Consider the following 23752-nt stretch of genomic DNA (forward strand, 5'->3'; position numbering starts at 1 on the left):
TAGACAGGGAACTGATTTTGCCACCATAACAAGGCACCTGCTCATGTAGCCATCCCAATGCGCCAGTTTGGGGCAAACAAAAAAAAAGCATGCTTCTCTTGTCCCATGCTCCTTACTCACCTGACCTCACTCTGTGTGAATTCTTTTTGTTTCCACAAATGCTGAAGGACATAAAAGGACTGTGATATAAGAGGTGAAGACAAAAACAAGGGAGGTACCGTCCATAAAGATGAGTTTGAAAAATGTTTTCAAGAATGGAATCGTAGATTTGACAAATGTATTAAGTGTAATGGAGAGTACTCTGAGGGTGATGAGGTTGTTTTATAAAAACAAAAAATTACATAGCTTTGGCGGGGGTGGGGTGTGTGTGTGTCTGCTTTTGGGGGGTACACCCTCGTATATGTACAATTCTTGATAGAACTGAATTATTGAATTGTTTGACATGTAGATGAAGTGCCAATAAAACTGCTTTAAAGAAGAAGAAACATCTACAGACATCTATTAATAATTAGAACTTGGAAGGTATGAAGTATGACTAAAAATGCAAAGCTGTTAAAAATGCAATGGATCACATAAAGGTCGATATTCTAGGCATTAGTGAACTGCAATGTACTGGTATTAACTATTTTGAATCAAAACATCATATGGCTTAGTATGCCGGGAATGATAAAATCAAGAGAACATTTCAAGATCTATCTTAAACCGGGGTGCCTGTGTAGCCCAGGCCTGCTGGGTGATCTCTCCACCTGACACTCAATAACAAGAAGAGTCATTTTCCTATCAAAATAGGAAAGTTAGGGAGCAAGGTTCAGTGTGCTTGTGCTAACAGATGCAAGACAGCAGATGAATGGAAGATCAGAAAGCCGAGGGAATGTGCTGCTAGCTGGAGATCCAGAGCAGGCCAGGGACCCATGAGCAGGCTGGAGATCCAGAGCAGAGCTCTTGTTGCCTCTTGGCTGTGGATACCGAGCTGAGTCAGTTTCTGAGGACATCCTCAACTGATGGCAGCAAGGTGATCAAACTGCCTGCCCTCGCATCCCCTTCCAATTCCAAACATCAGGAGGGCACAGGAAGAGAGGGGGCAGGGGGAGGTGATAGCATGGATAATTATATAACCCCACTCAAGGGGAGTGAACAACAGCATTGTATGTGAAAGGTGATTGTGGATGGTGTAAGATACGGTTAAACTAAATAACACGCATACATACATGCATGCATACATACATACATACAAACATAAGGGTTCCTGGGAGTCTGGGTAGGGGAAGGGATAAAAGGGAGCTAATATAATGGAGCGCAAGAAGAAAGACAATGTTTTGAAACTGATTGTGGTAGCAATTGTACAGTACTGCTTGATGTGATTGAACTATGAAATGTTCTGACGTCTGTAAGAGCTTCCAATAAAATGATAAAAAGTTCTTGAAGTTCAATGCTATCTGTAATAAGATATCTATCCACATTCAAGGAAATCCAATCAATATAATTTTTCAAATTTACGCACCAATCACAAAAGCTATGATGAAGAACTTTACCAACATCTTTAGTCTGAAATTAATTGAATGTGTAATCAGAATGCATTGATAAAATTGGGGATTGGAATGCAAAAGTTGGAAACGAGGGAGGAACAGTAGTTAGAAAATATGATCCTGGTGATAGAAATGAAGGTGGAGATCACATGATGATCTGGCAAGACCAATGACTTCTTCATTGCAAATACCTTTTGTCAGCAACACAATGGGGATTGCACACTTGGACTTCTCCAGATGGACTACATAGAAATCAAATTTCAAATTGGCTACACCTTTGGGAAGAGATAACACAGAAGCTCAAGATCAGTAAAACTAGGCCAGGGACAGGCTGTGGAGCAAATCATCAATTGCTCATAAGTAAGATCAGGTTGAAGCTGAAGAGAATTAAAACAAGTCCGTAAGAGCCAAAATATGACCTCGAGTATATTCCACCTGAATTTCAAGAACATCTCAAGAACAGATTTGATGCATTACACTGATGATGTAAGACGTCATATCCTATTTGGTAGCTGCCGCTTCAGTCACCATTTCTGATATCTAAGAAGACTCTTCGCTCCCAAAGGACCGATCATCATGGCCCACTGATTTCCAGCCCTCGCCCGGGAACAGAGGAAGGCGCTCTCAGGTATCTCCCAGCACATTGTTCCCAGGGGGTCTTGGTGGCAGATGAGTCTGAAGGCACCATGGAAACTGCCTGTAGAGGATCAAGGTGGAGAACACGGAGGAGAACTGCTGGCAGTTCCGAGAAATCCTTTTCACTGTGGGCAATTCTGTCAACCAGAGCATCGGGGTGACCCTTTTCCAGGAGACCCTCTACCAGGACAGCCAGGGAAAGCTGTTCAAAACCATCCTCAAGGAAAAGGAGGGTGTGTGGAAATCAAGAAGCCCAAGGAGCTGCTTCTCTTGCTGGACAAAGAAACCACCATTCAAGGGCGCGATGACCTCTCTGAGAGGTGTTCTTGGTACAAAAAGGGCAGGGCTGACTTTGGAGAAGTGGCGTGCCATGCTGAGGATCACTGACCAGTGTCTATCCAACCTTGCTATCCAGGAGAACACCAACACGGTGGCCCACTATACTAAGCATCTGCCAACCCTTTGTGGAACCAGGGGTCATTCCTGATGGAGACCATGACTTGGAACACGGCCAGTATGTTACTGAGAAAGCCCCGGTTGCTGTCTACAAGGCCTTCAATGATCATCATGTTTACCTGGAGAAGACGCTTCTTAAGCCAAACATGGTGAATGCTGGACATGCCTGCACCAAGAAGTATATTCCAGAGAAAGTGGCTATGGCCATTGTCACAGCTCTCCACCATACTCTGCCTGTAGTTGCTCCTGGAATCTGCTTCTTGTCTGGCGGCATGAGTGAAGAGGATGCTACTCTTAACCTCAGTGCTATCAGCCTTTGCCCTCTACCAAAGCCCTGGAAACGAAATTTCTCTTATGGGAGGGCCCTGCAGGCTAGTGAACTTGCTGCTTGGAATGACAAGGCTGCCAATGAGAAGGCGACCTAGGAGGGCTTGCTTTATGAAGTGGGCCCTAGCTAGCAGCCAGGGAACCAAAGGGCAGTTAAGTTCACACTGGCTCCTTGGGTACTGCTGCCACCCAGTTGCTCTTCACTGCCTGCTATACCTACTAGAACCCGTGGCCAGCCAGCACCACTCTCTCTCTTCTAGTGTCTAGAGAGGACTAAAAAGAAACCATTTGCATGACCCTGGGAAGGAGACAAAATTAGAACATCACTACTGGAAACTCAGTTCCATATATACTTTAAAAAATCATTTTATTGGGAGCTCTTACAGATATTCTAACAATTCATAATTCAATTAGGTCAAGCATTATTTTACAATTGCTGCCACCATAATTTTGAAATGTATATATATAAATCTTACACATCCAGCTTCATATCCTCACGCACCAATCAATTATTGAAACATACAAGCACAAAAATAAAGGATCTCACAAAAGTTCACACCGCTCCTTCCTTGTAACACTTCTTACTCCCATCTAAAGAAAATAAAAGGTTTGAAAACAAACCGGGCTTCATGAGCTGTGAGATGACATCAAGCAAAAGGTCATTAAAAAGACAGGAATGAGAAGATCAATGTGAATGTCAGAAGATACCCTCAAACTTGCTCTTAATTGTAGTGTCACTAAGACAAATGGAAGACTAGATAAAGTCAAAGAGTTGAACAGAAAATTTCAGAGGGCAACTTGAGAAAATATAAAATTTTATAATGAAATGTGAAAAGACCTAGAGTTAGAAAAAGGAAGGATGAACTCAAATCTTGAACCGAAAGAACTCAAGAAAAAAAATTCAAGCCTCAAGTTGCAAGACTCTATGGGCAACATATTGAAATATGTAGGAAGCATCCAAAGAAGATGGAATATACAGTCATTGTATCAAGAAGAACTAGTCAACAGTCAACCAGTTCAAGAGGTAGCATATAAGCAAGACCCAATGGCACTGAAAGAAGAAGTCCTAGCTGTAATGAAAGCATTAGTCAAACACAAGGCTCTAAGAATCGGTGGAATACCAATGGAAATGTTTCAAAACTCTGATGATGCTCTAGAAGCACCTACTCATCTATGCCAAGAAATTTGGAAGACCTGGTCATATGACTTGAAGAAGTTTGTGTTGGCACCTACTCTAAGGAAAGGTGGCCCAACATAAGGCATAAATTACAGAACAATATTTTTAGTGTCATATGCAAGTAAATTTATACTGAAGTTCATCCAGCAATGGTTGCAGCAACACATTGTTAGGGAGCTGCTAGAAATTCAGGTTAGATGTCGAATAGGATGTGGAACGAGGACTATTACTGCTGGTGTCAGATGGAGCTCGGCTCAAAGCAGAGAATACCAGAAAGACGTTTACTTGTTTTTCTTGATTATGTAAAGGGAATCGATTCTATGGACCATAATAAACTAGAGTTAGCCTTGAGAAGACTGGGAATTCCAGAACCCTTCTTTGTGCTCAAGTGGAACCTGTACATGGATCAAGAGGTAGTTATGCAAAAAGGAAAAGGGAACGCTGCGTGGTTTAAAATCAAGAAAGGTGTGTGCTAGGGTTCTATCCTCTCACCATACTTTTTCAATCTGTCTGCTGAGCAAATCATCAGAGAAATTGGATTAGATGAAGAACATGGCATCAGGATTAGAAGAAGACTCAGTAACAACCTGCGATGTGCAGATGATACAACCTTGTTTGCACAAAGGAGGACTTGAAGCATTTGCTAATAAAATCAAGGATTTCAGCCTTTGGTATGAGTTACAACTCAATGTCAAGAAAATAGAAATCCTCACAAATGGACCAATAGGTAGGGAGCTCTGGTGGCACAGTGGTTACATATTGGGCTGTGATCCACAAGGTCCACAGTTTGTAAACACCAGTCACTGCTCAGAAGACAGAGACTTGCTTTTGCATCAAAAGTTGTAGTCTCAAGATACTCACAGAGAAGGGGGGAGGGGAGGCTCTGGATAGGGCAAGATATGACAAAATAACAATGTATAAATTACCAGGGGCACATGTGGGGGGGGGGGGAAGAAGGGAGGGAGGGGGAAAAAAAGAGGACCTGATGCAGAGGGCTTAAGTGGAGAACAAATGCTTTGAGAATGATTGGGGCAGGGAATGTGCGGATGTGCTTTATACAATTGATGTATGTATATGTATGGATTGTGATAAGAGTTGTATGAGCCCCTAATAAAATATAAAAAAAAGAAAAGAGAGAAAAAAAGAAAATGATTAGGGCAAAGAATGTACAGGTGGACCAGGGGAGAGGTCTGGGAGGCTGGCCCCAGCACCATAAATTAAGTGGATTCCTGCCCCTCCCCCGAAAAGAATTTGTTCCAAAGGACGACATTGACCCTGCAGCTCCCGGAGATGAACATATCTGATCAGAGCACACGGGAGCAGATGAAGGGGCAGGAGAGAGTGGAGCACAGCCTGGCCCACCAGGCCATGAGGATGATGTTCCTGAGTAGAGCAGCCAGTCCACAGAGAGAACGACATGGCTGGCCCCACTATGAGAAATGATGCCAATCAGTGACTAAGGTCGATACAGGGGACAGCACCGGAGACACAGTGTGGGAATTGCACCTGACCTGATCCCACCACACCGAGGCAAATCACTGGGGGAGTGCAGCGGAACAGCAAGGGAATGGAGTGGCAAGGTCCCCAGGGAATGCTGAAAGTGGACTTTGGGGCCAGGGTGTGGTGCCCCAACAGACTGGACTGGAAAACGCTCCTAAGGGCCAGCAAACGATCCCTGAACTAACTACAAGCTTTTCTCTTGTGAAAAAAAAAAGAATGTACAGGTGGGCTTTATACAATTGATGTATGTATATGTGTGGATTGTGATAGGAGTTGTATGAGCCCCTAATAAAATGTTAAAAAAAAAAAAAGATACTCACAGGAATGTTCAACCCTGTTCTGTAGGGCCGCCATGGGTCGGAATCAACTCAATGGTAGTGAGTTTGGGTTTTGCTTTGGACCAGTAGGCAAAACCATTGTGGGAAATGAACACTGAGAGAAATATGACTGGGACTTATTCCGACTAGTACAAAGGGAATGTGGAAAGCTAGTATTCCACGGTAGGAAAGCCACCACTCTGGTAGGTTGAAGATATATAGTCCAAGTACATTTTCCTGCATTAACTATCATTTCCAGTTCCTTCCCTTAAAGCTGTGCTACCTTAAAATGAGCATATGGTTGATTCTGTCTCCTTATAGAAGCAGACATTCCTATTTGTTCCATTCTCTTCCCGCCGTGGCATCCAACCCCTCTCAGACCTTCCCCCAATAGTAGTTGGGCATAGTGGGGCTTATCCTCTGAGCCTGGATTCAAAATGCCTGCCAAAAGCCTGAGTTTTTGGCTTGGCTACATTTATTTGGTCATCAAATTTTCTTTGACAGCGTTCAGTGTATAGAACATAACCATGTCACCCCTGGGGGCTCTTTTGAATTTAATATATAAAATAAAAGGGGGAAATGTGGGAAACTAACAAATGCCATTCCTGCAGATTCTCCCCCCAACAGCTATCCTTCCTTAAAATGAGTACATGGTTGATTCTGTCTCCCTGTAGAGGCAGACATTTCCTGACTACCTCCTCCCACTGAGGCACCCATCCCCCTCATGTCTTTTCCCAATGCAGGTATTAGGTTTCCTCACCTGTGAGTTCAGGGACTTTATCGATTCCCACCCACTTTGTCACATATGTAATTCCTGAATACGCATGACTAATGGCTACCTATAAAAGCCCCTTCTCTCCTCTGGCCCTCTCCCCTCTCCAGCCCAGTTCTCTCTCTCCCCATCCCCTTTCCTCCTGTCCCGGTCTCCCTCTCCTCCAGTCTCTCTCCCCTCGGGCCCTCTTTCTCCTGCCATTTCCACCTTCCACATCCCCACGTGGACCACCAAGCAGGGCTGAGGTGAGCATGCTACCATGAAATGCGTCTGACTCTTTCATTTTACTCTATTGCTTTTATTCTCTATGACTTTACTATAATCTTTATATATTACAGCTGTACAATTGCGCCTGCCGGACCTGTGATGATTTGTTAGGGGCTGGCTCCCCTGACACATCATGATAAATGGAGAAAAACTTGAAGTCAAAAATCTCATCTTGCTTACATCCACAATCACTAAGCATGGAAGCAGCAGTCAAGAAATCAAACAATGCATTTTACTGGGCACATCTGCTGCACAAGACCTCTTGAGAGTGTTGAAAAGCAAGGATGATATTTTGAAGACTAAGGTGAGCCTAACTCAGGCCATGGTATTCCCAATCACCTCATATGTATGCTAAAGTTGCAAAGACCAAAGATGAAGTAATACATTTGAATTATGGTGCTGGCCAAGAACAATGGAAGTACTAGGGACTGCCCAAAGGGTAGGGGGGTGGGACAGATCTGTATTGAAGAAGTACAGCCAGAATGCTCCTTAGAAGCAAGGATGCCAAGGCTTCATCTCATGTACTTTGGATATTTCATCAAGAGGGACCAGTCCTTGGAAAATAACCCCAAGCTTGGTAAAATGCAGGGGTAGCAGAAAAGAGGAAGACCTTGGACAAGATGGACTGACACAGTGGCTGCAAGAATGAGCTCAAACACTAGAATAGTTGTGAGGATGGCACAGGACTGGGGGGTGTTTCATTCTCTTGTATACAGGCTCACTATGTGTTGGAACTGACTCAAAAGCACCTACCAACATGATGTGCCATAAGGAACCCTGGTGGCATTGTGGGGTTAGGTGTTTGGCTGCTAAACCTAAAGCTGTCGGTTCAAATCCACTAGATGTTCTGATGGAGAGAGAGGAGGCTCTCTGCTCTTCTAAAGGTTTATAGTCTTGGAAACCTTATGTAATCAACTTGAGGCCAGTGGGATTTTGGGTGTTGAACTATGAGTCATGGCGCGTTCAGATAAATGCAAGCAATTCCCATAAATCACCCATTAAATGAATTTAAATTGGTTTTTGGCAATTACAATTACTGAATTGTTTAGGACAAAACTGAAACATTGATAATGGTCAATTTATTATTAATAACCTTTAAATCAATAACATATACCAATTAAACTTTTACACCATCCCTGCGAGGTAGCAGGGTAGGTGTTACTACTATTGAAAAGAACTAGGCTCATAGGGGAAGTAAGGTCATGTAGCTGGTAAATGATGAAGCCAGGATAAGAAACTAGGCCTTACATATTGCTTCCCTGAGATCCTATCCTATTATAGTCAACGTTTCTTTCCTAGGATATTAATCAGATATATTTTTATAAGTTTATATTACCCTTCCCTGATAACACTGAAACTACGGTGAGACTTTTATACCCTGTGACTGAATTATTTCTGAGACTTATTCCATCCTTCAGCAAAACGATTATTCTGTTTTAAAGGTCCTTGGCTACAAATTCAAAATTATGAAATAATTTATTTTAGAAATTCTGCAGAAGTATTCCCAAGTTGAACTTACGCTTAACAAAAACAAAACAGGTCTGTTTCCATTTCCACATGCTTTATAATTTTTCTCAGTAAATTTTTTTAGTATATGTGCTTGCCAAAGCAAACACTCTTAGTAATAATTTTTATGTGCACAAATGGAAAATTGGAGTAGGGTATTTAACAATATAGCCAGCCACCTTATGCAGAAATATATGTAGAGTGCCCCTAAATGTAAGTCATATCATACAAATTTATCATTTGACCTTGTTTAGGATCTACTTTTAGGTTTGATTCCGTAACTTAAGTGATACCCCCAGCAACAAACTATGAAGAGAAAAATGATCTGAATTAAGGTCAAATAGAAGCGGGTTCAAGTAGCAGTGATCAAAGGCATACATGCCTATGCTAGAAAGGAAGAAAATTGTTTCATCTATAATTTTTTTTGGGGGGTGCAGGGTGGGAGAAAGAGAAGGCTTTTAGTCTCAGGAACTCAGAAGGGTGCTTCTACCCTGTACTAGAGAGTCGAAATGAGCCGAAAGCAACTCGATGGCAGTGAGTTTTAAGTTTATTACAGTGGTTTTACTTGGGTCCAGTGTAAATATACTTCACAAGGCAGATCACAGTAAGTTATTGTTACACCTTCGACTTTACATTTAGAAATGTGAAATTAAGTACAGTTATCAACTTGGAATACAAGACAAATAGAATAACTGGACCTATACTCCCTGTCAATAATGGTAATGCTTAAGTAGTATAAAGCCAATGGATACAACAAAACTGCTCTGCTACAGCAGTAAAAGCAAATGCACACCTCAAGTTAACAGAATGCAGAGAGCATCAGGCATATAGAGCATGTCTTAACATGGACAATGAGCTGTACTGTGCAGACTTATTTTTTGTAAATTCTAGTTTTGGCCGTTTTAAGAGGAACAGGACAAATTGAAGCCTATTTGGGGGTGGGGGAACGGAGGGAGACTAGTACAGAAAAATGGGATCTAGGAAAGGGTTGAGGAAATAGCAAATTAGCTAAGTCCCTAACACCACATAAAAACATTCAAATTGGCTTTAGATCACTCTAAAAATGTTTCAGAAATGGTGAGATTTGGTCAAAGGAGTTAATGATAATAAAAGTAATCATTTACCTTTTAAAAAGTATTTAAATGCAGATTAGAGATTAACTGTAAAAGACTAGTTACTGACCAGACTGTAGAAACTAAAATTAAATGCTGGTGGCAGGAAATTACTTCCAAAAATAGAATTGTCATAGGACTCAAAATTAATAAAACTCTTAAAAATAACTTAGCATTTTATACAACCTAATGTAAAAAAACATTTCTACTCTTGCGTAAAGAAATCAAAATTTTGAGGAGGGGTGAGGGAGAGGAGAAATCAAAATTTTCAGCTGAAATGAAAAACCTTGTAGTCACATTTAAGTTTCCTTGACTGTTATATTTCAATATACTGGGCTCCAACTGAACTATACTTTTGAAATGCATCTAGCTTAGACGGTTTCCTTACATAAGATCATCGTCGTCGTCATCATCATCATCTTCATGTTTTCTCTTCAGTGGGTTTGATTCACTGGTCGCATTCTGTGATGAAACCATGTTGGTAGTAATAAGAATATTTTTGGGCCCCATCATTGAAGGATTAATCAGAACATTTTGGACTGCAGTTGTTGAGGGAACTGTAAACAGAAGAATTCCCCCCACCCCATACCAAACAATAAATAATGTAGAATCATAAAGTACAAAAGCTGAATGCAATTCCAATAGCATGAGATACAATTCTATTAAAGAACACAGGAAGTTATATTGCATTAAAAGTAGTTTAGTTAAATGTTTAAAATAGATTATAAAGTATTTAAAGGTGGCTAAGATTTAAAAAATATCCGGGGGGGCGGCACCTAAAATTTCACCTAGTCATAGGAAGTAGCGCACTGGATTCACTGCCAACCATACTAAAGGAACATGCCAAATGTAAGGAATCATGCTTCCTTCACAGGCCAATATTATGTGCAAGTTGTTTACTACGTGAGGTCAAGTTTCAAAAGATGTGAAATGTAAAAATATGTACTAATAAATGATTAGACAATAACAGAATTATTGTTATTCTGATTTTCTGTATCTCTTCCTATGACGTCAGTGCGGATATAATTTTCACGTGAAATTACACTTACATTCTGGATTGTATACATACATTCACCAGGAAATTGTATCTTTTTCTTGAGCTTTTAACTATAAATACTTTTCCTTGAAGATGCCTTAGATTTGTAGAGCTCAACATGTTTTTAGTTCATAGTTGTAAGAATCTGATGACCACATTGAATATAGCCTCCTTTCCTCTGAAAATGTTATGTATTTGTAGAAATTCATACAATTGTAGAGGACTGATAGAGCCCTTTGAAGAACTTTATTTTTTAGCATTATTCCTACCCCTTGTCAAAGTAAACAATTGAACTCTTATTATATGAACACAAACCATTCACTTTATTACTAGATTTTAAAATTCAGAAAAAATACTTTAAAAGACACCTCCGCTACCCCAAACACATTACCTGGTTTGACAGGTGTGGACTGAGATGGTGGAATCTGGACTGTAAATCTTTGGCTTGCCACTGACACTGGAGTTGCAACTTTATTTGGAGCAGATGCTGTTTGTGGCGCTGCTGTGGTAGTTATAATTATCAGACCATGTTAGTTAGATGACTTGCTGTACAGGTTTAGAGTCTGCACTCAACATACTAGAAACTACCTTCAAAGCACTAATGAAAGGTTAAAAAAATGAGAAATAGCAGCAAAGTAACTTAAGAAAAATTTACTAGTGCAATAGTAAAGTAGTAAAGAATACAGGCCCGGAAGCAAATCTCTACTACTTACTAGCTCTATGTTCTCGGGCATGTTATGAAATCTTTTTTACTTCTAATTGTATTATATCTCACTTGTATTATTTAATGGGTCAACACAGAGAAAAGTAGATTATGGTACAGAAATCTTATTTCTACAAGAGACATGTCACTAAGGTATTTCTAGGAATTTGCTTCAGTGACGCTTATCTTTCTTCCATTAAATATTTATGTCCTGCAGCTACCACGAGGGCAGCAAATTTCCATGTGAATCCTTGTACTAATGTACCTGGAAAGGAAATATTGTTTGCAAAGCCACCCATTTATCTCCAAACTTCAATGCGGCCTCATGGGTCTCTTATCCCTTGTGCAGCCAGCTTCTCCTGAACAGTTTCTAATGGTGTTCTTTCTATATTTCATTGTTTATAATCTGGAAGTTCCATTTTATGATAACCATGGCCATGGCCATGGCCACGGACCATGTCTATGGGAAGCAATACTGAAGGCAATCTGATCTCTTAGAACATTCAAAGTGTAATCTTTCAGTTGGAACCCGACCTACTTAATCATGTTGTAACTCCGTGTTTTCATCATTTCAGTAAAATGGAGGTCACAGTACCTATTTCATAGGATTGTTTTGAGAATTAAATAAAATAACTTATGTAAAGCTCTTCAAGCAGCATCTGGTACATATATAGTAATTCATTTTAATCACATTACATGAAGCCATCAAGTTGAGAGCAAAAATAAACGAACATACCAAAAACCCCAAGTTTTTCATTAGTTACCTTTGGTGGCACTTTTATTTTTCAGTATTTTTTGTTTTAGGTGAAAGATTATACACAAATTAAGTTCCCTTGTAACTATTTTTGTTTCATGCCATTGGTTACACTTTTAAAATGTGTCAGCATTCTCATTATTTCCATTCTGTTTCTACTGCTCTAGCTTCCCTACCTCTTCTTGCTTTCTCACCTTTGCTTTTGGGTAACTGTTAACAGCTTGGTAGGCAACACTTGCTGAAAGTCAGGTATTGTCTACTATGCCCATGAACCAACGCTAACAAATCTCTACAAAAAGAAGTCCATTACCAAATACACCTCTTGGGGTCTGCAGGTGGGCATGCCAAACATTCCTTTTCGATACACAGAGACTTTAAGCAGAGGGTCCTTGAGATAACCTAGTTTAAACTGCTCCTTGTCATCCAAATTCTTTGCATTAATCCAAGGTACAATTCAAATTAACACCCCATTTCATAAAATGTTCCTTACTTTGTTCACAGAGAAACCTGCCCTCATATCTCTGAACTTTAATTCGCTAAAGGAGTATTGTTTATAACTTGTCTCATTTGCTAGATTGTGATCGTTCACTATAAATTTTTTAATCCTTAAGATCACATGGATTTTGTGCCTTGCAAATAGTAAGCATTGAACAAAGTTCACTTAATGAATGTGTTTCCCATATGATAAAGTAAAGATTGGCACAGACCTATGTCACATAAAAATGCATTTATGGATACATATGTTATCAATCTTGCCTTAGGAGAGCTCATCTTTCCATATATATCCCTTCCTCCTGGGCAATCTATATCTAGGGATAGGGTTGTTGAAAGTAACTATCATCATCTATAGAGACAAAGAGGAAGATAGTTCTAATGGGAGAGAAAAGATGAAATGTCCTTGGGCCTCCACCCAAGTATTCCCTCAATGCAAGAATTCTTTGTTCTATTAAATTGGCATTCTATGATGTTTACCTTCCCGACACAATCGCTGAATATAAAGTGGGTGAATAAGCAAATGTGGTGAAGAAAGGTGACGGTGCCTGGCTATCAAAAGATATAGCATCTTGGGTCTTAAAGACTTGAAGGTAAACAAGCGGCCATCTAGCTCAGAAGCAACAAAGCCCACATGGAAGAAGCACACAAGCCTGTGTGATCACAAGGTGTCAAAGGGATCAGGCATCATCAGAACAAAAAAATCATATCCTTGTGAATGAGGGGGGTTAGTTTGGAGTGGAGACCCAAAGCCCATTTGTAGGCCACTGGACATTCCCTTACAGAAGGGTCTCAGGTAGGAGACGAGCCAATCAGGGTGTGATGTAGCAATGATGAAACATACAACTTTCTCTAGTTCCTAAATCCTTCCTCCCCTCCAATATCATGATCCCAATTCTACCTCACAAATCTGGTTAGACCACAGAGGATGGACACTGGTACAGATAGGAACTGGAAACACAGGGAATCCGGGGCTGATGATCCTTTCAGGACCAGTGGTGTGAGTGGCGATACTAGGAGGGTGGGCTGGAAATGGGGAACCGATTACAAGGATCTACATATAATCTCCTCCCTGGGGGACGGACAACAGAATTCGGTGAAGGGAGACGTCAGACAGCGCAAGATATGATAAAATAATAATTTGTAAATTATCAAGGGTTTGGGAGGGAGGGGAAAATGAGGAGCTGAGGCCAGGGGCTTAGGTGGAGAGCGAATGTTTTGAGAATGATGAGGGCAATGAATGTACAAATGTGCTTTACACAATTGATGTATGTATGGATTGTGATAAGAGTTGTATGAGCCCCTAAGAAAACTATTTAAAAAACATGAAATGTCCTCAGGAATCTGGGTTCTAGTACTTTCTCATGTCCAGAAGATGAGGCCTTATTATAACACATCTCCCTCTAAACAAGCTTTCCAATCTACTAAGGAATGCTGCAAGGGACATCACTGCTGATATTAGATGGATCTTGGCTGAAAGCACAGAATACAAGCAAGATGTTTACTTGTGTTTTATTGACTTTGCCAAAGAATTCAATTGTGTGGATCACAACAAACTATGGATAACCTTGAGAATGGGAATTCTGGAACACTAAATCATGTGGAATCTAGACACGGATTAAGAAGCAGCTGTGTGGACAGAAATACTGCATGGCTTAAAATCAGGAATGGTGTGCATCAGCATTGCAGCCTGGTACCATATTTATTCAGTCTGTACTGACAAAATAATTAGAGAAACTGTATTATAGGAAGACGAATGTATTAATTCCAGAAAAATCAGGAATGGAGGATCTCTTATTAACAACCTGCCATATGCAGATGACACAACCTTGCTTTTGAACATTAAGGAGGATGTAAAGCACTTACATAGGAGGATCAAGGATTATAGCCGTCAGGATGGATTACAACTCAATATAAAGAAAAGAAACTTCACAACTACATCAATAGGTAACATCCAGAGGGGGGAAAAACATTTGAAGTCAAGGATTTTGTCATAACATTTTTAAAATGTTGAATTCTATAGTTGTATCTTTAATAGAAGTTTTTAGCAGCATCCTTACTGTACATTTTAAAAACTTTCTACTGTACATTTTCCAAAGTTTCTTACTGTACAGTTTTCAAAATGCCCAGCTATCAGAAAGAATAACACCTGGGGTCTTAAGGGCTTAACTTCAAACAAGCAGCCATCTAAGTGAAGTGTTAACTACGGCTACACTGGAAGGACTTCAACCTATGTGATCCCAGGATTATAAGTAATATAGGAACGAATGGCATCAGAGCTGAAATTCTGAATATTGATGGCAGTGAAGTCCAACATTCATTTGCAGGGTCCTCCCTTGGATTAAGTCTCCAATGAGTTCCTTCTGAACATAGTCCAGGGATGTGAACAGCCTTGCTATCAGACAAAGAGCATTGTCAAGGCCATCATAGCAGATGTAGCTAGGCTTGAATATAGTACTTTATGATTTTATCCTTTTTTAACCATTTAAAAATTGTTTCCGTTTTTAATAAATTGTGCTTTCAATTGAGATTTTTCTATGTTTTGTCTGGTTATTGTTGTTTCTTGTTTATTTCCTTCCGGTTTGTGTCTTGCATGATTTCTCTGTATATGAAATCCAAGATAGGTAAATCAATAGACAGTAAGTGGATTAATAAGTACCTAGGGATACGGCAGGGGAGGATCGGGGAAAATGGGGACGAGAAGAACATGTTCTGAAATTGATCCTGGTGATCCATCTCAGTATGATTGAACATGTAAATTGTATGGCACATAGAGTATATGCCAATAAAACCATTAAAAAAAACCCCACAAAACAACATTTCAGGTTAATAACAAATGCAGTTTCTAAGGCATGCACAACAAAACTCTAACTAGGAATAAAAATTACAACTGACAAGTAAAATTAGTTACCTTGCTAGACATGTATAACACTGATTATGTCTAAGGTTTTTAAACCTCGAAAATTCACAAATAGATATATATTATCAGAAAGTCATAAGGAAATACATTATATATGTAAGTTTGTATCTAGAAATGTCACAAACAAGTAATTAGAAGCATAAAACGAATAGTAAGCTCATTTTAAAATAAAGAAATGTAAACAATTTATTAATTAAGAAAAAAATATAAATTTACATTCTGAGACTATGAACAAATGATCTCCCCACTGATTGCCATTGAGTCAATTCTGACTCACAATGACTCTATTGGCCAGAGTAAAACTGACCCGGAGGATTTTCAAGGCTGTAAAAAATATTTTTTAAATCGTTTTCTTTTTTAAAAAAAATTTTTAACAGGGGAGAGCGCGAACACAGTCCCCAACTACCACAAATTATGCAGTCGAGTTTCCCACATTTGGGGAAATCGCAGGGGTCAGCACATCCGGAGTGCAATGGATAAGCCTCGCCCTGGGAAAACCACCTTCGTGATCATGGTATCTCCCCTGCCAGGTAAGTATTTAAATCGTTTTCTTAGGGGCTCATACAACTCTTATCACAATCCATACATACATCAATTGTGTAACGCACATTTGTACATTCATTGCCCTCATCAATCTCAAAACATTAGCTCTCCACCTAAGCCCCTGACATCAGCTCCTTGTTTTCCCCTCCCTTCCCTCTCCCCTTCCCTCATGAACCCTTGATAACTTATAAATTAATATTTTGTCATACCTTTCCCTGTCCGACATCTGCCTTCACCCACTTTTCTGTTGTCTGTTCCCCAGGGAGGAGGTCACATGTAGATCCTTGTAATCGGTTCCCTCTTTCCAACCCATCCTCCCTCTACCCTCCCAGTATCGTCACTCACACCCCTGGTCTTGAAGGGATCATCAGCCCTGGATTCCCTGCGTTTCCAGTTCGTATCTGTACCAGTTTCCATCCTCTGGTCTAGCCAGATATGTAAGGTAGAATTGGGATGATAATGGGGGAGGATGAAGCATTTAGGAACTAGAGGAAAGCTGTATGTTTCACTGTTGCTACACTGCACCCTGATTGGCTCGTCTCCTCCCTGAGGCCCTTCTGTAAGGGGATGATGTTCAGTGGTCTACAAATGGGCTTTGGGTTTCCACTCCGAACTCCCCCACCTCATTCACAATGATAAGATTTTTTGTTTTGATGATGCCTGATACCTGATCCCTTCCACACCTGGTGATTGCACAGGCTGGTGTGCTTCTTCCATGTGGGCTTTGTTACTACTGAGCTAGATGGCCACTTGTTTACCTTCAAGCCCTTAAGACCCCAGACGCTGTATCTTTTTATAGCTGGGCACCATCAGCTTTCTTCACATTTGCTTATTCACCTGCTTTGTCTTCAGCGGTTGTGTCGAGAAGGTGAGCATCATCTAATGCCAATTCAATAGAAGAAAGTATTCTTGTATTGAGGGAGTACTTGAGTGGAGGCCCAATGTCCTTCTGCTACCTTAATATTACACCTATAAATGTATGCACATCGGTGTATTTCCCCATCCTCATATATAAATATATTTGCATATGGACATGCCTTTATTTGCCTCCTAGCTCTTTCCTCTATTTCCTTTGACTTTCCTCTTGTCCCACTATCATGCTCAGTCTTCATTTCGGCTTCAGTAATTCCTCTTGGTTACATTACTCTTGATCATGCCCTACCAGGGCTCCTACATCCTCCTCACCACCAATTTGGATCACTTGTTTTTCCCTTGTCCCTGGGTTTGTTAACACCACTACCTTTCCCCCCTCCACCCCCTCTCCTATGTCCCCCCGACATTTTTACAAAGCAGACTGCCTTATCTTTCTCCTATGAAATGGCTGGTGGGTTTGATTCACTAACATCGAAGTTAGCGGCCTAACATTTAACCCACTGTACCACCAAGGCTTCTTAAATAGTCCACAAACATCAAAAGACAAACACTGCTCATACTAGAGTTACATGTCAGCAATAGGATTCAGGTTATAAGCAGTAGTGGACAAGAAGCTAACATTAGTCTAAAAGGAGACTTTTCCCCCCTGAAAATATTTCAGTTACTAGACTATGAAAGAAATCCAGCAGGAACTTAGGGGATGGAAATCAGGAAATAGAAATTTAGTGTTTGCTATCTAAACCACATTAAAGAGATTACTGTCCAAATAATGGTTTCTAAATATAATTCTCCACTAAAAAGAACCAAAGTTCTTATGAGAAATGAACACTTTATAGCTGGGGCAGGGAAAACCACAACCTGAGCCTAGAACATCTAGTGATAGAAAGCAAGGAATGCTGAAGATGTGTCAGAAAGGAGACAGGAGCCAGCTTCAGCTGTTCTTAGACTTCCTATATAGTTAAGGTGACCAGACATTGCGATTTTTAACAACTTTCCCCCGTGTCCTACAGCATTTTAAAATAGTCCCGATTGTGGGGGGAGGCCAGATGTTCAGGCATTCTCCCAGAGCGCAATCAGTTGCCAGAGGATATGGTAGGCCCCTCTCCCTGCTATTAAAGACAATGCATGCCTGCAGCCATCTATTTGGTTCTAGTAGGTGGGGTTTACACCCTACTGATAATGGTTCCTATGGAGATCTAGGGAATAGGTCAAAGTTAACCCACCATCCTAAACCTAGGATCTGCCCATCTTGTCACATGTATAACCCCATTCCCTCCTCTTCTTATTGCGTGTATGTCCCTAGACCACCCCCCTCTCATTACTGTATTACCTATAGGACAGCCCCTTCCAGTGATGTATGTCTTCACCTGTAATTAGGGGGCCTGCATGTCCCCAGAGAATATAAAAGGGGCCTGGGCTAGCATTAAATCTCTCTCTCCCTCCCTCCACGTGGACCATCATGCGGGGCAGAGGTGAGCATGCTACCATGAAACATGTCTGACTCCATTTATTTCAATACTTCTCTTCTATCTCTCATGTTCTCAATAACTTTACTATGATCTTTACTTATTATCGATGCACAATTGTGCCTACCAGACCCGTAATGATGTGTTAGGGGCTGGCTTCCCCTGACACCCGATTTTTGGTAAGAATGCACGACAAGCTAGGGTATATGGTTTTCAGCTGCCATGTGGCTATTTCACCAGGATATGAGTTTTCTCAATGGTGTCCCGCTTTACCAATGTTAAAATCTGGTCACCTTATATATAATTAAAGAAATATGAGGCAGGCTGCTTCTGTAAAGATTTACAGACTCAGAAACTGTACGGAACAGAACAGTTCTAGTCTTTGCTATATAATTGCAATGATAGTGGGCTTGTAGTTTTCATTTTCTTTTGGTTGCATCCTCGTCAATTTATTCAGAAATCTTTTTAATTTCTGATGACAAGTAGACTATTTGTATAGAGACAGAAAGAACATGAAAAGTCCTTCTTCTCACTTACCTATCATAGGAGTGGTAGATCTGCTACTAACAGCACCACCACTTAACCGTGGAACTAGCCTTCCGTGGTTAGGTCCCTGGGTTAAACAAAAACAACGGATTTTAATGTTGTTAAAATCGGATATTTAAACTTATCAGGAATTATATTAGGATTATTGATGTGAATTATTAATAGACAGACCATGGCAAACACTGCTTTCCTTCTCTCAGTGTTCTACATCCAACCTTTAAAGTAGGGTTTTCACAAATATGATGGCAAGTAACAAACTGTTTCTACAAAATCACACAAGCCACATAAAACAAAACCATCAAAATGTGAAGCTATACTTTCATCTTTCATCTAGGTCTACACACTTCTGAAGGCAGTATTTCCATTTTCTCTAACCCTTCCCTAAAGACTTCTGCACTCCTTGATTTACAGCAGATGGAAGTGGCAGTTCTGACATCCTCGAGGAACTCAAATTGTGTTCCTTTTCAATTTTCTTGCATTTTGGGAACAAATGGAAGTCTGAACGGGCAAAATCGGACCTGGAGGGGATGACGTAAGGTTTCCCAATGAAATTCTCATCGCACAGCCCTTGCTACCCGTATGAGCAGGAACATTATCCTGATAGGGGGGAAAATCCTTCGGCCTTTTTCAATTTTCTTTGAACATCTTCATAAGAAGTCTGTTATCATCCTACCATGTTGTTTGAGAAAAATTGATCAAGATTACTTCTTTGAAATCTGTTGCCCTCCCCTCAGATAGACACCATAACCTTTGGCGTGGACCTCTCCATGTGGAATTCAACTGGTCTAGAAGATCCCCTCAGAAGCACTGTTTCGATTGAAACTTAAAAAATATTATAGGTCCCCTAATGAGACTAATACATGTGTTATTACTGAGAAAATTTGTCTGTAGTCATCCACTGATCAGAGACATGGTTAAACATGTTTTGTTTGGACTAAACCCCTGTATGTGTGAACTAATACCAACCATAGTAGTAACACTTTTTGCCTTACCTTTAGATATACACACACGTCAATATATTTTTTTAAAATCCTAGGTGGTATTTGATATAGAATCTTACAAAAATGGGAATAGATATTTTCCTTATGATTTTTAATCTTACCCTAAGACAAAAAAGAAATAGGCTCCTAGTGGAATTTCAGAAGACAGGCAGCTCAGCATGTGAATTCTTCAGTGGTGGAGCCCTTCTTGAAAAGCCTCAGGTCACATTTCAGGAAGCAGGCCCAACCCCTGAGGGTATATCACTCTACTGTATTATCGGGCCTCATGAAAATAACAGTCTTTTAGTGGAAAGAATAAGCGTTAGGAGACTTGATAATTCTGCATCTGCTACTAACTCCATCAAGGAGTTCAATCTCATTTCCTGGTGTGAGAATGTTTCTTCGAGCTCTCAAAAGCTTGGATCCTCTATTTTGTATTTAACCAAACAGCTTATCATAGAAATGATATTTACAAAGTAGTAAACTCAGAAACCAAATCTTAGTAAGCATGTTAACCTTTATCTACCGCAATGCCTATGTGATAGTTTTTTTTAAATTTCCCCTCTCGATACCTCCTTTTAAAAGTTGACTAACAACTCTTATATTTTTAAACTTTTTATTTTTAAAAGTTTTATTGGCATTTCATCCACATACCATACAATTAGCTAGTTCAATCATATCAAGAAGAGTTGTAAAATAATTCATTTTAGAACATTTTCTTCTTTCTTGTACTCATTGTTCTTAGTGTAATTATTTTTTAAATTGTTGAAAAATATTCATAACAAAACCTTCTCCAATTCACCAACTTCTACATGTATAATTCAGAGCCACTGATTACACTCTTCATGTTGTGCAACCATTATTGAGATCCTTTTTCAAATTATTCCACCACCAGTAATGTAAATACAATGCCCTAAGCAAGAACCCTTCCTCCTTCATCCACAGTAACCATTGGTCAACTTCGCTTTGTTTCTTTTTCAAAAACCTCTTACCTTTTTAATCAAGGATTTCAGCCTATAGTTTGGAGCTGTCAAGCAGTATCTGTCTGGTGGCAGTCTAGGTCCAGAATAAGGCTTGATCAGTGGTAAAGGGGTTTGATTTTTCTGTCTTGCAATATCCAGCAAAAACTAAAAAAAAATCCATATTAGAACTAAAATTGCAAAAATATTAAGTAAAAATATATTCAAGTAAAAGTTTGCTCACATCTCTTGGGGGAGGAGAGGTAAAAGATTGGTCAGCACGACACTGGATTGCCAGTCTCACATCATCCGCATCAACATTGGGTTTTTTAGCATGACTTGAATAAATTTTTGCGTCATCCAGAATTGTAGTCACATACCCTTTAAACACAAAACATTTTTTCTTAGACATATGAAAAGAGCTTAATATTTATGACTGTCTGTTCATAAAAGGTCACAATAATTTCTAGAAAGTTTATGAATTTTGGTGTTAATATATAGTTGCCTTAGCTATATGATCAATTTTAAATAGACACTATAGCATGAATTCCACTGTCCCCTAGCTTGAGCTTATTTTATTTGTACTACTATAAGCAGAATTCTACTCTATTACTAGTTAAAATAATTTGTTTGAAAACATTACGATATAACCACGTTGTCAAATTCATAGTTACGGGCAGTTTGGTGTTCTGTTAACTCACGGAAAGCAAATTCCAACATTTGATTTATAACCCTTGGTTCATACTCGGTAATCCCCATATCCTTCAGGATCTGCGCCATCACCTGCGGATTCAAATAAAAAGATTGTATGCATACTATACTCCGTGCTCTCAAGTGGATTCCTGCTCATAGCAACCCTATATGATCAGGTAGAATTGCCCCTTGGGTTTCCAAGACTAACTGTATATAGGAGTAAAGAGTGAAGTCTCACCTTTCTGCTAGATAAATAATATCGGCACTGGAAATCAAAGTTGGGTTGAAGGTGGTTATTACATTTTGTTCTACTCCTGGATAGAAATTCCTACTCATCCTTTCCCTCCCAGATCAGTTTTGTGAGCACATCAAACCACAGCAGCCTTTTTTGGTGGGGATGGAGTGGGAGCTGATGGCGAAACGGGAAAACTAGTTCCAGTGGTGGCTCTCCCAGCAGAGGGGTGGGCACAGCTGCCTGTCATTTTCAGCTGCGGCAAAGCCGGAACCGCGGATGCCCTCAGGGCTCACGGAGCGGTGAAAGCGGGAAATGAACCAGGGTCAAGCGAACACACTTGGAAGGCAACTTGTGCACTCCGGGAGAACTGGGTCCCCCCAGCTGTCGTCGTTTGGCGGGAGTGCTTGGGACCCCAGGGCGCCCCGGCATTCTGCCGTTCTTCCTAGGCGCCCGGGAGAGGCCGCAGCGCCCGCCCCCAGCCCGTGGCCACCGCTCAGCTCCCGGGTTCCGAGGCGTGCCGGCTTCACGCCACGCACCTCGCCCTGCCAACTTACCAGGGCATCTCTCGGGGCGTTCTTGGAAGTCGCCATCTTGCTCGGCTCCATGTTATCCCGACTGACGTCATCCTGTGATGAAGAACAGCTGGCGGGCCCTGAGCTCGGGCTCCACCCCTGGGAGGGGACACAGAAGGCGGGGCTAGCGCGTCGCGAGCCGGCGGAAGGCCGCTGGCCTGCCGCTCTGTGGCAAAGGGAGGCTGCTGGAAGCCCATGGAGGCGGTGCCCGACCCGGGCACCTGAGGGCGTGCGCACCCAGCCGATCCGGGAGACTAAACACAGCCGAGGAGGCCCTTTCCCTGCTGGGCTTTCTTCCAGCTGGGGGTGAACCAGTCGCTGGAAGCAAGAGACGTGGACGATCGAAGCTCATCTTACTTGAGCTGTTCTCGGGGAAAGTGCACCAAATCGACCATTCTAAGCTTTTCCGTGGTCCTTCCTAAAATAACAAAACCTGACTGCCGAGCAGTCATTCGAACTCACGAAGCCCACAGGAAGAGTAGAACCGCTCCCACTGGGTTTCCAAGGCTGCACATCTTGAGAAGAGTAGACAGCCATACAGATACCCCCTCCTCCGCCCCCCCCAACACACGTACGTACGTACGTACGTACGTACGTATGTACGTCCGTCCCATGGCTGCCCAGGCCACACTGAGGGAAACCTGAAGCCTGTGATGGCCTTCAAGGTTCCCGCCAGAATCCTTCCGCTCCTTGTCCTGCCTCTGAGCTTTTGCCTCTCCCTGTCCGCTGTGGCCCCACACAAGTCGCTGTTGTGCTTTGCCCAAAGATACCATTTCCCCTCGATGTCCAGAACTGTAGTGATTTTAAGAAACCGCCCATCCGGCCCAAGTAACTTTTGAAAATCGTCTATCAGTGAAACATCTATGGCTTAAAATGTCCCCCGAAGAAGTCTAGTTACCGGCCCCCACGCCACAAGCCACCCTGGGAGGGCCACCCAAAGCACCCGTGACTGCCCCCACCCAAAGTGGAACCCAACAGGCCAACTCGCCAAGGCTCCAGACAGGTCTCGAAAGATCCCGCCCCGCCCCCCACCGCTGCCGCCCACCGCTTCGTTCAACCAGAGGAATTTCTTAGGAAGAAATCAAACCATTCAGCTGCTTAATATCCTCTCTCAGCTCTCTCACTGAAAATAAAACTCATGCCGAAGTACAGGCTTAGTGGACCCTTTGGTTTTGAGGGCCAGTGTTTACCTCATCTGAATCGGTTTCCGATTGGTCAGCCATCTTGAATTTCGAGTACTTCCGCCAGGAAGTACTGGATGCTAATCCATTTTTTTCCAAATCAGAATTCTGATTCTGACCCCTGGCATGGGACTCCTGTGGTCTTAATGGTAGTCCTCTTCTATTTAAAACAACCAATTCTTTTCTTCTTTTTTAATAGTATA

The 23752-nt window shown here is 41.2% G+C and overlaps 1 protein-coding gene, 1 non-coding gene and 1 pseudogene across 4 annotated transcripts; 1 reads left to right on the forward strand and 2 right to left on the reverse strand.

Annotated features, from left to right (window-relative positions):
* The first annotated feature begins 2102 nt into the window (after window positions 1–2102).
* LOC142433022 (fructose-bisphosphate aldolase B pseudogene) lies at window positions 2103–3168 on the forward strand (annotated as a pseudogene).
* A 5457-nt stretch (window positions 3169–8625) lies between these two features.
* TAF9B (TATA-box binding protein associated factor 9b) lies at window positions 8626–22462 on the reverse strand. 3 transcript variants are annotated; one of them, XM_075538985.1, is made up of 7 exons: window positions 22351–22462; window positions 21543–21651; window positions 21113–21249; window positions 20902–21036; window positions 18921–18996; window positions 11024–11134; window positions 8639–10153 (listed from the first exon to the last, which is right to left on the reverse strand). In XM_075538985.1, the coding sequence occupies exons 1-7, from the start codon at window positions 22399–22401 to the stop codon at window positions 9981–9983; spliced, it is 792 nt and encodes a 263-aa protein (XP_075395100.1). In that variant the 5' UTR covers window positions 22402–22462; the 3' UTR covers window positions 8639–9980. The 3 variants fall into 3 exon arrangements, with proteins under 3 accessions (XP_075395102.1, XP_075395100.1, XP_075395101.1); XM_075538986.1 differs by having other exon boundaries at window positions 8766–10153; window positions 21570–21651; XM_075538987.1 differs by lacking the exon at window positions 11024–11134 and having other exon boundaries at window positions 8626–10153.
* Window positions 15876–16039, reverse strand: LOC142435226 (U1 spliceosomal RNA). Its single transcript, XR_012781329.1, has one exon. It is a non-coding gene; the product is annotated as a U1 spliceosomal RNA (small nuclear RNA).
* Window positions 22463–23752: the final 1290 nt, after the last annotated feature.

Source organism: Tenrec ecaudatus, chromosome X, assembly GCF_050624435.1.
Source record: "Tenrec ecaudatus isolate mTenEca1 chromosome X, mTenEca1.hap1, whole genome shotgun sequence".
Lineage (NCBI taxonomy): Eukaryota > Metazoa > Chordata > Mammalia > Afrosoricida > Tenrecidae > Tenrec > Tenrec ecaudatus.

Excerpts from the sequence above, each read along its gene's own strand:
- TAF9B (XM_075538985.1), bottom strand. The coding sequence starts at position 22,401 with ATGGAGCCGAGCAAGATGGCGACTTCCAAGAACGCCCCGAGAGATGCC. Across the intron at positions 21,250-21,542 it reads AACAGAACACCAAACTGCCC|GGTATGTGACTACAATTCTG; the intron begins GTAACTATGAAT and ends TTGTGTTTAAAG. Across the intron at positions 18,997-20,901 it reads TGAAATCCTTGATTAAAAAG|GGACCTAACCACGGAAGGCT; the intron begins GTAAGAGGTTTT and ends TGTTTAACCCAG.